This window comes from Platalea leucorodia, assembly GCF_965183815.1.
Source record: "Platalea leucorodia genome assembly, chromosome: 12".
Taxonomy (NCBI): Eukaryota; Metazoa; Chordata; class Aves; order Pelecaniformes; family Threskiornithidae; genus Platalea; species Platalea leucorodia.
In genome coordinates, this window is record NC_138834.1 from 2971445 (window position 1) to 2985287 (window position 13843).

Here is a 13843-nt window from a genome sequence, read left to right on the forward strand (position 1 = left end):
TAGAATATCAGATTCAGGAAAAAGGTATATGAAATAATTGTCATTATGCATGGTTGGGAAGGCTGGCTGACTAATTCTCTCATAAGAAAAATAGCAAACAAAGTGCTTGATGCTTCCCATGGGTTGAAAGTTTCATTGCCCTATTACTTGTGCCATAAAGATGCAAGTGTTTTGTTCTGTAAACTGCAAGAGCATATAGTATAAAGTTTTCAACTACTGGAATTAAATCATTGTTTAAAGTCAAATGAGCACGCCACACCTTGGAGTGCCTTTCATCAGAGCAGGTCAGTTAGCTTTAATGAGGTCATCTTCAATTTGCTTTGATGTGACATCAGAACCCAGCCCAGATGATCGCAAATGATCAGCAAATAAATTTCCACGTTGCGGTCTTTCAAGGACATAGACTTTATGAAGTGTCTAGTTTTCTGGATTCTTTAACTTCTGAAGTCCTTAATTTGAATCCCTTCCAATAAGGCCTGCTGCTTGGTTTTTTCGAGGGAGCTGCTGACTTTTCTCTGAAGCTGAGCACCCTTTAAGGTGCCGTCTGTCGGGCAAGCAAGGCAGAGGCACGCAGCCTCACTGCTTGCTGTTCCTCTTTTAAGTCTAAGACTGTATCATGCAGAAAGGTTAGGCTGCTGTGGTTTCCCTTTGGGGAGGGGAGAGATTTAGAGTCTCAGACATGTAATTTCTGTAATTACTCGAGCAACACTAGTTGTCAGGGCAGGGATGGCAACATTAGGCCCTTCTGTTCTAATTTTTCCAAGGGAAGTTATATTAAATAGTAAAGCTAATAGTAGTCAAAGTGCCAAATAGCCTCTCATCCTAAATTAGAGCAAAAGGGACAAATGTTACAATTTCCTTCAAAATGAAGCTCCCTAAAATATTTTCAGAAATATTTAATGTGTATTGAAGTGCTTCACTTAGTAAGACAAAAGGATTTCTGCTGTTTGAAATCACTAACTGCAACAGAACTCTTGAAGAGTTTTAGTCATGTTCCAACAGAAACTATGACTGTCTCGCTCTCCACTCCTCTTACAGAACATTGTTTCATCAGAAAATTCAAACAATCCTTCTGAAATACCCCGAATATCACGAAATCACGTATTTTTGCTTACAGCTTCCTCCTTTGCATGACCCAGTTGGAGACATGATTATATCAGCTCCTAATTGTGAGCCGCCCTTGTGCTGGTTTCTCCCTGTCCCTGCAGAATGCAGGAGTGTAATACCAGCTGCAGGCTGATCACTGGTGCTAACCCAGTTGCTTTATGGTGACTGCTACAAGCAAGAATGGAAGGTTCTCAGGCATTTTTAAACCAGCGTCAGTGGAAGAAAGACCCATAAGGTACATTTCTACAAAGAAACATGAGCAACGAAGAAGAGTGGTTTGTGATGTATGAAGCAAATTTGTTCAGTGTTCAGGGACAAGAATTCTGTTTTTGAAAAGGTCACGTTCGACTAATGTTAGTCATTCAGAGTAGGAACTCTCGCTGTGTTTGTACGTTAATAGCAAACTGTAGGCATCATAATATTTGTAATAATTAAGATAGAACCAGTCAGGACTGCACTAGAGAATGGCAGCCAGTGTCATAAGTCTTATCCAGCCTCAGCACACTCGGTTGTGTCTCTTAGTAAGCAGCAATTGAGCACAGTGCTATGACTGGGATTTGTCTCTGAGCGAACTGCTACCAGTGTAAGGCAGCGGGAAACTTTGACTCATGAGCTAGCTCCTGTTGGCCAGAAGTTTGGACAGCAGAGACACAACTCTGCTTTTCCATTTACCTGAAAATGCAGCTGGGCAGAGATTCATGTGGCCAGCCGAAGATCGCAAGGAAGACTCTTCCCTCCTCTCCTTCTGCACGGAGGAGGAGCATGGCTGAGACAAGCATGCAAAAACTTTCTAAATGCTTCTGCAAATACCTGAAGACAATTTCATGAATTCAAGAATAATATGAGACATGAATGACAACTATATAGGTATTTGAAGTAATTATAATAATCTTTGGAAACCTTTAGCTTACTTTCTTGCAGTTGTTGCATTAGGTCCAAATTCTCTAGGATTTGTGCTGGTAACTTGTGATTCTTTTTTTTTTTTTTTTTTTTAGCAGAAAGGTGATGAGCAGGACGAGGCACTCTGCCATCCTGCTGGGGCTCAGCTCAGTCCAGCTGAACTCATTTCTTGCCTTCTCCTTGTACATTTTGAGACAGGACAAGAGCACTTTGCTGTTTGTCTTCTGGGCTAGTTCCGTACCTTACTAGAGGAAAATGTGTTTGGGAGAGGAAGAGAGCATAGCTGGCCTGGGAGGAAGAGTAGTCATTGAACAGCGGGAGGGCTCTGGTTTGTGTTACCAAATGTTGGGGGATAAGCCATCAGAGGTGGTCCAAGATCCTAGTACGGCAGTGTGACTGACTGAAGAAGAGAGCCGTCTACTGATACCACGTTCCCTTGCCTTGAGCATACCTTTCATTTTTCCTACCATTTTGTTTCACTTACAGCTTTGAAGAAGTTCATTATTGATTAAGCATCAGTATCAATCCCAGTAGCTCGGCGCTTTGGTCTTTTCTCTCTGCGTCCCAGTAACAGAATACCCTAGAAAAAGATGCTGTTTTGAAGATTCATCGTTCTGCTTCCCCCTCATGGATGTGTGGCCTGTGGGGTTTCTGCTCGTGCCTCTGTTCAGTCTCCCTTGCTAGCGAGACCTGGAGCTCACCTCCCACACACACCCATAATGAGACCAGGGCTGCACGAGCCTCTTGCTTTCCCTTCTTTTCAGCAACTTACTAGGCTTGAATGCTTGGAGCTGTCTGAATTTTTCAAAAGCTTGGCCATACCAAGAATGTTTTTCTGTAGGGCATCCTTTTTTTCTTCTTCTGCCCTCCCTCCTCCTGCTAAGACTCATGATTCACTCTGAGACAGTTGAGCATTTCAGTGCATGATGATGAGGAACATGAAGAAGACATCAAAGAGACAAACACAAGCAAGGTCTGTCCTGACTTGGGATCACTGATTGCAGTGAGGTATGTGTTTTTGTAGGCAACATCTGAAATTCAGTACCAGAATTCCCAAGTACTGCAGGTACTCAGTCCTTTTATGTTCAGACAGACAATTTGTAGTGTTGCACTTAACCTTAGCACAGGATTTTTTCATAAGCACTTGCAGTAGAAAATGCTAACTTTACTCTTTCAGATGACTAACGAGCTGCTGTCTCTCTGTTCTGTCCTGTAATTAAGCAGAGATGATGATGGAGCTACAACAAGTGAGGACAGTGTTAGCAATGAGGTGCAAGAGATTCCTGCATGAGAAACTAAACTGTCCCAGACCTTACTGTGACTTGGAGAAGCCAGTCCCAGCTTTGTACTGCCTTGTGTGTCTGTTACTAGCAAATGTTGACAGTTTCTTTCTGTCTTTCTCTTTACTTGTTTAGTTGAAATAATGACATTTTCCTCTTGAAAAAGTCTTAATTTGAAAAATGTTGAGCAGGTCAAACTCTTAATTGTTTTGCTCTGCGTTGTAAATGATTTGGAGGACATTTGTGCATTTCTGTAAGGTATCCCCAAGACTATTATAAACAATTTTTTGCTTATAATGACTTGTTGATAGTGAGCCTTTTGGAAAGAAAAGCTTCAAAATTAAACACAGGGTATTTGAGGAGCTTATTTATGAGAATTCAGCACCAAGTTAAATGCCTGTTGCCATGGAAGAGGTTCTTGGCGATGTGATCATATGGACATTTTTTATGTCAGTTTAGTTTTGTTTTCCATGTATTTTTGAGTTGACCAGTAATATACCAGTGAATGAAACCTATAAATGCGGTGTTGACTGGCTAATATCTCAGAACTAACCAAGTGGGGTGAATCGTTTTAGCTCAAGTGCGTCCAAACTTTCTGATCCTATAAGCTCTAGAAGCTGAGTATCTTACATAATATACGTATTTCGTTCGTCGGAGATCTGAAGGACAGAGGAAGTCTGGAGTCATTCCCAGGTGAGAGGCGGTGTCAGCTCCCTAGTGGCTTTAGCACAACTTTGTGGGAACAGGCTGGGCAAGGTGTGCAGTTGAGTCCAAATAACCCATCTGTTGACTCACATAGTGAAATTAGATTTACCCTGTATTTTCCACCCAGCAGTGGCTGGTGACCAGTCGCATAGCTGTATTCCCAGCATGGGAACCAAACCTGAACCATTCAAGAGCTGCAGGTGGTCTTAGAGCCACAGAGCAGATGCCTCAGCTCCGACACTTATTCCAGAACTGGCATTAATATGGAGTTAAACTGGCAGATCTACATGTGGTAGAAATTCAACATATCTCCCTTAAAATGAATGGCACTATAATGGGCTATACTGGGAAAGGGCCTGGCCTCCGGTTCTTATGAGGAAAATTTATTTTCATTATCTTAAGGATAATTAGGCATTTTAGAATGTTTGGAAACAAGATTCCTGTTTCCAGGGATTTATATAGGAAAAAGGAGAAATTGTGAAAGCTGCTAATTGATTTTTCATAGTTTGCTCGTTAATAATTATGCACTGATACTACAAGATGTGCTGACATGGACGCTGGTTTGAAAAGCTGAGGATAATTTCCATGGAGCCATGAGGGTTTCTGAGCTGAGTTTCATGGGAGTTCAGATCTTGTTTATCTAAAAACATTCTGTCGTCACAGAAGAGGTTAGATCCATTTCCTTTATATTAACAATTCGATCTTTTTGTCTTTTTCATTTAGGTCTGGCAAAGCCCATGGGATTAGTTGAAGGTCCAGGAGGCTTGGGCCAGGGAGGAATGGCTGCTACCCTGAGAGATGATAGCCATGAATCAGAGACTAAGTACGAAGAATACGGTTACAACGCCCAACTCAGTGATAGGATATCCCTGGACAGGTCCATTCCTGACTACAGACCAAAAAAGTAAGTTGAATTCCACGTTGCTATTAAGAGTAAGTGATTGGTTGTTGTTCTGTTGACCTGTGGTGGCATTCTTTTCTTCACATCCCTTCCTGGTTAGAGTATGACAGCGGTTAGTCGTACGTGTACCCCTGAGCTTAGTGAAAGTTAAAAAGACTGAGTGCCATCTCCAGCACGAAGTGCCATGTTAAATGCATAGCTAATTCTGTGGGTAATGCATTATTACGCACATTCAAGGCCTCAGATCAAAAACTACATCAGGATATTGGTGCTTACGGGGTTTGGTTCACTTGGAAAAAGCCAGGTAGTGCCAGCTGAGCCCCCCATCAGGGGTGGGAGCCTTAGTCTGTGCTTCTTGTAGTCACGTGCAATGGAAGGTGGGGCAGCGACAGCAAACACTTTGTAGACACTGGTCACTTAAAAAAAAGCCCATCAAATCGGCTGCCTTTTCTTTAATTGCATTTGATGTTCTTAGAATCGTTTAGTCGGGGTTTACAATGTGCTGAAACATGGACTAAGTGTAATCCATCGGGGTCCTATAATTGCAATAAGATTTTATTTTTTTTTTTTTTGTCTTTGGAATGTGTGCTTATTTTTATTCTAGTGTTATAGTCTTCCCATGCCTGTGCTATGTTTGACATTGCAATTATATGTTTAATATTTGTGCTGATTTATTATATTTTGTATTAAATGTCTTTCAAATCTTTCATATTTATGGAGTTATGTATCTTCTAGATGAGACATCCGCACTGTCATCCTATGAATGACAATCAGTAATGTCTTAATGCAGAGGAGATCAGCAGCGATGCCTAGTTACTCTCAGGAGACAGAATTGAAAAGAATACTAAATTAATTTCTAATAATAATCTTCTGTTTTAAAAGACCCACTGGGGCTCCTAGGCAGAACGGAAAGTTAAATAAAAAAGTATCTTATTAAGTGATGAGAAAAGTTTAGCCAAGCAAAACAGCTGTGCTCTGTGAGTAGATTGCAATTGAATTAGGATTTTAGGCAGTTCAAGCTGCCAAAAACAAAATCCAGCAAAACAAAACTTCAGTTTAACTACAAATTTCATTAGCTGTGTTACATATTAATCTAGTCTCAGAAGTATTGACTCAGCATTTGTTCATTTCTGGGTTTTGCTATACAAAAGAAAACCTAGGTAAAAGAAGTGGCAAAGAGAAAAAAATCTACTGCTTTGATACCACATTTGATGCACATATACTGACTTGTCCAATGGTCTCGTCTCTCCATCTCTCTCGATGTATCATAAAAATACATGATGGAATTATTCTGGGGAAAAAGTAGTCTGTAGTTATGCAAATATTTGAGTTGTGCATCAGATCTGGTCCAAAGACCCTTAAAATAAGCGTGAAGTTTTTCAGATGAGAGTCAGTGAGGTCTGACCTGGCCTGTTGTTAGCTGCCGTGGTGAGGTGGGTAATGAATGAGAATGCTCTGGTAGGAAGTACAAAAGCGAAGGTTGCAGAGCTTGAATCTAGCTCAGCGACTGTCGGAAGCATGAGAGCGTTTGCACTGCAGTGGTGGTTCACTTCAGATTACACTCTTCCACAGTTTTACTGGGGAGCTTTGATGAGTCATTCAGATAAGCTTTTTGATGTGCTCATTTTGGGAATGTCATAAGGCCATGCTGCATGATTAACTGTCTGAGTTACCGGGAAAACTGCTTTCCTTGTGGTGTGTTGACACTTTTGAGGTGGTTCTAGTTAGGTCGAGATGCTGGAATTGTAACACTTGTCTCTAGATACTTACGAGTCACAGGAAAATCCTTCAGATTGAATTTGCTATGAAAAATGAGTGATGATTTGCTGTGAAAAATGAGCACAAGTCTTACAAGGAGCAGCTGGGGGAGCTGGGGTTGTTTAGCCTGGAGAAAAGGAGGCTTATCTTATCCTTATCGCTCTCTACAGCTCCCTGAAAGGAGGCTGGAGCCGGGGGGGTCGGTCTCTTCTGCCCAGTAACAACCGCTAGGACAAGAGGGAACGGCCTCAAGCTGCGCCAGGGCAGGTTTAGGTTGGGTATTGGGAAAAACTTCTTCCCCCAAAGGGCTGTCAGGCCCTGGCCCAGGCTGCCCAGGGCAGGGGCTGAGTCCCCATCCCTGGAGGGATTTAAAAGCCGGGGAGATGTGGTGCTTAGGGACATGGTTTAGTGGTGGGCTTGGCAGTGCTGGGTTAACGGTTGGACTTGGTGATCTTAAAGGTCTTTTCCAACCTAAATGGTTCTATGATTCTATGAAAGTTTGGAGAAGGTAGAAGCTCTTGTGGAGAGTTTTATCCACTTGTATCAAATGAGCTTTGGCTGCCATTTTGTTGTCCTTTTCTATTACAATTTATGTTGTCCTCATGAGCAGCATTTTTTGTCTCTGACCCTTCAAATCATAGAATCATAGCTACTCATGCACAGGTACTCATACACAGCCTCTCTCAGGAGCTCTCACTCTAATGCTAAGACTGTTTTCACTCCCTACCCTACCAATCTCTTCTTATCCACCATGTAGTACCACACTGCTCGCCTAACAGGTGATAGCTGTGCATCACAGCCATATAGCAAAGCTGAGCTTGGCTTTCTGTTTGGTTTAGACCAAGCTAATTATATACTGGAGAGAATTCTAATTATATACTGGAGAGAACTGAGCCTCCAGATCTTTGAAATAGGCTTCGGGAAAACACTCTTGTTTTGTCCAGCTTTGTATGCTGACTTGCCCAATGGTCTCGTCTCTCCATCTCTTGATAACAGCTCTAATTGCTGAGCCCTTCTCAGTCTGCTTGTGATTTATATTCGTGTCATTCCCAGAACATTTTTAAAAAGGGAGGACTTTTCATTTTTAAATTGAGAAGCAAGGTAGAATTCATGTTCAAGGCCATGTACAAAGTCCATGGCCAGTCTATGAATAAAAACACTTATCTGGATCGCATTCCCAAAGTATTAAGCCATGCTTTTTTTTCCCCCATTCTGGCTTCCATTTAAAATGTTCAGCTCTATGTATTTGCACACAGCAGTAGGTATTAAAGATATGAACCAGGAAAATTTATACTCAAGTCTGCATTGCGTAGACACAATTTGTGAAAGTAAACATGATTTTGCTGTGCGAATGTGGGACTTGTAATATTCAAGGCTTAGTCTTCTTTTAAAAGAAATTTGATTAGAAATATTATCTTTAAGTTCATTTTATTTTTGAACTCCCCCCTTATTGTTGTCCAGTATCTTATTCTGGTAGAATAGGCCTTTTGTTCCGTCAACTAGCATAGCTACAGTAAACATTCAGTGGTTTAATTGCTTTTCAGGAGGTATTTTCATCCCCACACAGCAAATTAAAAAAATATGTTACACTAAAGAGGTATACAGTCAGACAGCGTGACCATGATGGCTCCTAAATTGGAGCCACCTCCCCGTCCTTCCACTGCGGTGAAGCCTGCAAGCCTGGGTGGGTAGAGGTGCTTTTCCCATATACTTACGTTGTGTTCTGCTTTCCTACCTGCTGCTGCCAGTGCGGATATGCCTTTTAACTCAGAAACCTTTTCTTTACGATAGGAATCTCTAAGTACAGGAGACAACAACAGATTTTGTGCATGTTGCGTTTGTGTGCCAAATCGAAGCAATGACAGTAAATAGCTTGCTTGTGATTACAATTCACACAATAATTACAAAATTATAGTTTGATCCTAACATGGTGTAATAAATGTCTCAGCTTTTTCTTCTCTGATGTTGCACCTCCCACAGCTTGAATGCTTGCCCTGTCTCTATGTAGAAAGCAGACAACCCTGGGGAAACGGTTCAAAAACATACTGTGAATTGATATTTCAAGCTATGTTTAGTTTCAAGAGACATGTAATATAGAGCAGCTGCAATTTTGTTTTATAAAACAATGCAAAGCCTCCCCAACAGTTTCTAAGTTTATTCAGTCTGACCTTGAACGCTATTTTCATTTCTTGTTGGATTTCACCTCAATCAAATGGGCTGATTTTGAAGTTGGGCTGATGATCTTTCCGTAATGGATTATGCAAGTCTTAATGGTGACTTTTTGCCTTGAAGCAGCTGAGTGCAGTGCCGCTGAGTACTCTGAGAAGGTGCAAGGACCGAGAAGTGGGAACGCAATGTGTTTGAGTTCAACGTCAAGCAGAATACTGAGGATTTATTATGGTTGATTGATGAGTATTTAGAAATGTTCAGCTAATTATCCTAGTATTGGACTGACCTGAGACTTTGCTTCACGTACTCAGTAGAAAGTGGTCGATACCTTGTTGTCTGTTGAAATACATTAAAATAACTCTAAGATAATGGCCTGGTTAGTACTCAGTGTTATTAACTATCTAAATTCTAGAGTAATTTTTTTAGTACGTATGAAATCTGCGTTAATGCCAGAAGAATTTAGCAGGATTATTTTTGTTACAAGGGAATTCATAAGGCTTGTGATGGAATTGGTTTCACCCCCTGTCGTACAGGCACATACCAAGCTTGAAAAACATTTCTCAAGTTAAGGGCAAGCCACAAGAAGAAGGGGCAAGGACCGTAGCACAGGTCTCTGCATGTCCCTGCTGCAGCCCCATCTTTGCTCCCCGGTGTGCTGAAGTTTTTCAAGGGCTGTATCACCATGGAAAATATGTTGCAGAGAGCTGAGGATGTTTAATGTCCTGATCTCTCTTCCCAGCAGTGAAGTATTAGCAGGACTTTCTAGCCCTCGGTAACATACCCCGTTTTCTCTGGGCAATGGAAGAAAGAGAAGCTTCTCTTGTAAGGAACAGGTTATTTTTCCCTTGGAAGCACATGGCTAAGCTAGAACTTGCTCTGTGGTTCTCTGGGAAAAGTGTTATTTAATGGTGAAATGTTATTGGATTAATTTCCATTTATGTTCATGCATATTCAAAATGAAGGTTGTGATCACATGAACTTGAGTACTTAGTGGAGACAAATCCAGTGTTGGCCAATGACCCTGATGTATATGCGCGGGAAAGCATAAGCACATGTATTTGTATCAGTTATCTCTAGCAATACGTGTAGATGTGGAATAGCCCTGAATCCTGCCCATGGGAATGCTGTGCAGCCTGCTGGGCTGTGTGCACGCCTTCCTTACCGTCACGTCAAAGGGCCAGCGTTTGACTGAATAGTCAAAAACAGATCTGGAGCAGCACAGCTGAGATTTTGATAGGGATCCCACACTTTGGAACAGAAGTGCCCAGAGCCAGCCACTTAAACCCTGCGAAGTCATTTGTCTTCGAGTGGCTTAATTTGTTAGGGGTACTGAGAGTAGAGAAAAAGAACAGGTTTAGCTGGAACATGCTCTATTGCTAGAATAGGCTTCAGGAGCAGCAGCAGCAGCCATCCATCTGCCCTTCTGGGGGAATAAAAGCCTTCACTGCTGTCAGCTGTAGCACAAAATAGAAGTTTGTGCTCCAGTAACAAAGGATCATACTCAGTCCTTCCCAATCATGCATGAAGACGGAGGTGTTTCAGCCCCATATGACAGTAGATTTTGACTTTATCAAAGACGAAGAATGCAGAGAAAAAGTCAAAACCTTAGGGAATTTAATTCAAAGGCAAGGGGGGGAAGGCCCCCAAACTTACAAAAGCTGTTTGTTTTACAGTGGCATCCTGGAAAATTGGGAAGTGTCAACTAACCAGATGCTTTCAGATGTAAGCATCGTCTCTCAGGATAACATAAATTCCCCTGTTCTTCCTGGTGCACAGTCTGGATGGCAAGGTGTTGAATTAAACAGGTTAAACACCTGTAAATCTGGCATTTTCTAACTTTCTATCACTTGACTTTGCAACTTAAATAACTTCTGGGGTTTCTTTACATGCAGGGCACGTCCACACATACGCACACATGCGCTTGTTAAAACCGCTTGCTGTGATGCATTATGCATACTTTGGAGAAAAGTTAATATGATCGCCGAGCTTCCACAAGGGTTAAATTGGCTTTTACAAAAAATTGCCTCCGCTTGGTGAGGATCTTTAATTTAACTGATCTTTCTTGTGCAACTTGATGCCGAGTGCATTGTGGCAGTTCAGTGATAACAATAATACTAATATATGGATTCGGTCTGCTGGCTCTGTCAGCCAAAGAAGATATTTCTTTGTGTTATGGTCATGGATGTTTGTATTGAGAAAATTCAGTCCTAAAGAACAAACTTATTAATGCTGAGGCAACTCAAGTCTTTAGCCATAAAAAGCAGAGGAATCTAGGTCTCGAGGAAATTACTTTCATTTATTCAGTTCTTTTATAGAGGCGAGCATTTTCGTTGCTTGCTGTAGACATTTCACAATAGCAAAGGAATTGCATCTCTAGGGCTCTGAAGTGTAATTAATGGTTCACTCCACTCTATACCTAAGGAAAAGCCTTTTTAATTACCTATCAAAAAGGATTCTGGAATTGATCAAATAGTGCTATCAAGGGGGCAGGCTTGGTAAATAGACCTCCGATTTGTTCATTCAAGGGTTTAATAACAGTAGCTAGCATGAGGCCAGCGGCTAGAATACGGCCTGTCTGTCCTTCAGTGGCCGGTGAGCTCCAGCCTTTTGAGAACGCAGGGAGCTCACCTTTAATTTTGACCCTTTCTTTTGGCGGTGGAGCTCTGTGGACTCTGTGCTGTTCGAGCCATCGGTCAGCAGCTCTCGAGCCAAGTCATCTACGCGTTTGCAAGTTCTCGGCCGTGAGAGGAGGATCGGCGGCCTGGTGCGACGGCCCCTGCCTGAGGCTGTGGGAGCGGGCAGCTCCTCTGCCCGTCTGTGTCGTGTGTCCCTGCAGGAGCAGGCAGGAAGGCAGATGGCTTTCAAAGAGCATCAGCTTTTGGATCAGTGGATTGGAGAGAGTTAGACCTGGTATTATTTGATTTTCTCCACCTCTGCAGCTTGCTCTGCCTCATGACCCACTTTTCGCATCCTCTGGGGACACGGGCTGTTCTGTGCACCGCTTACAAAAATGACACAGGAATCTCCAAATTAAAACAGACCGTTAGGATTCTTCCCAGGCTAACCAGAGAGCAATGTAATGGGCCCCTGTGCAAGGGATATCTGCACTGGAACAGATCCAGAGCTTTTCAGGAATCTGAATTTCTGATGAGCAGAAAATGGCAACTGAAAAAAAAAAAAACCCACCTAAAAATATTTTGTGTCAGGCTGAACATCCTCTATGAAATGATTATTTAAACAGAATGTTTAGACCAATAAAACATTTAGTTTCCCATGAAAAATTTAGTTTTAAAATAATGAATTTTCTATCACTAGCTTCTACCAATACTTCCAGATTAATGTCATAGAATCATTAAGGTTGGAAAAGACCCTTAAGATCATCGAGTCCAACCATTAACCTATCGCTGCCATGTCACATCACAGTAAAGTGAAACATTAGTTAAAATTAAGCGTTTTTTTTTTCAGCTGACAGTGTTTCACAATCACAGTGCAGGCACAATATTTTGATTTCCATGAGGCTTCTTTTTTGATAGGAAACTTTTCCACTTTTTTTTTTTTTTTTTTTTTGCACCCGCTCTCAATAAATCTGAAAAACCGTGCTAAAATTCAGAAAACCCCATTTTGGCCACTCCAGTTGCACATATGACATAAGTTGAAACAGAGAGAAGCAAAAACAGAGACAGAAAATGGAGCAGACAGAATTACCTCTGGGCAACAGATTGTGATTGTTTGTTGGAGGGAAATTGAGTAAGAGATGAAACTAACTGAAGGGGTTTAGTTAGATCCCAAACCAATGTCCAGATGTGGATTTTGAACACTGCAAAGGGGGCATGTGTGTACACGTGCTCTGGGACTTTATATAGATCTCAACCAGCTTTGCCAAGTTACGCAGGCTGGACGTTTTCCTTGGGCTGTGAATCCCCTACAAATAGCACGGGCGCCTTTGCGCACACGTTATCTGTATGCATAATTGATGACACAGCTTCACAGAGATGTGCCCGGGTCGGAGCTGGCTTTCCGTCTTGCCCAAGCTGGTGCGAACTGAGTAAGTCCCTGCGCTGCTTCCCCTGCGGAGAGCCGGGCTCTGCCCGGCTACTGCACAGTGTTTAGTGCTGTAATTCTGACTCAGCCCGTTCGGGATAGCAGTTGACAACCTAAATTTGCTCATACTGCTGCCTCTGGGCCGCTTGTGTTTATCTGTGTATCCCTGTGTATGCCAAAGGCTTATCGCTACATTTTGGGAAGCGTTTCCTCTTTGGCTGTGAAGGGCTCAGACTGGAACTGTGTAAAGCCCTCACAGGAGGGGAAGAATCACCTGCTCCTTTGGCTGGGAAAGGGATGTCCCTGTGAATCACAGGTCCCGCCCGCCGGCCCCTGGCTCTACACCCAGCGCTCTCTGTTTGTGCTGCGCCTCTGTAGTTGTCTTTGAGACCTGTAGTTGTGACTTGACCCTGCTTACGAAGGTACTGTAGGTCTTCTTCCAACCTCTGCTGGAGGTCTGCTCGCTTTGCCTAAATAATGATATGTTAATTGGAATGTGGGAGCAAACCTTTGCCTCCAAAATCCCAGGTCACCTTTAGATCTTTGAATATTTAATTAGTTATACAACGTTGAATTGCTCCAGTGCGAAGACTGACTGAGGAACAGACTAACGCTGTGACCATGTTTCCCAATAACAATAAAAAAATTATTGAGAAGCTTTCCAAGCAGTTTTTGAGGCCATTTGCTCATCAAGGAGGCTCTCAGACTGCTTTTGCTTGAGCAGCAGCAGTAGGGTATGACCGTGAGGTATGACCACGAGACCGCCCAGGTGCCATTACAGCAGTGCTCTGCCTCCTGCTCTGGTGTGCGTAGGAGCTGGTGACCCCAAAGGCTTTGGGGAGACAGTACCGAAGTTTTTTGCAGGACATGGCTCCTAAGCGGAGCCTCCCCGTGAGCTGGACTCCGTGCTGTCTCCACAGTAGCAGTGCCCGGACACGTGGCAATATCTCGCAGTTATTTCTGGTATTCGATAGAAGTTTTC

The 13843-nt window shown here is 42.5% G+C and overlaps 1 protein-coding gene across 1 annotated transcript in view; it reads left to right on the forward strand.

Annotated features, from left to right (window-relative positions):
* The window catches only part of GALNT9 (polypeptide N-acetylgalactosaminyltransferase 9), a gene marked incomplete at both ends in the record, with an annotated part of 156935 nt that overhangs the window by 26175 nt on the left and 116917 nt on the right, over positions 1–13843 (forward strand). Inside the window, one exon of the mRNA XM_082324928.1 lies at positions 4716–4896. Coding sequence (XP_082181054.1) covers positions 4716–4896 — 181 coding nt within the window. The remainder of the gene's footprint in view (positions 1–4715; positions 4897–13843) is intronic.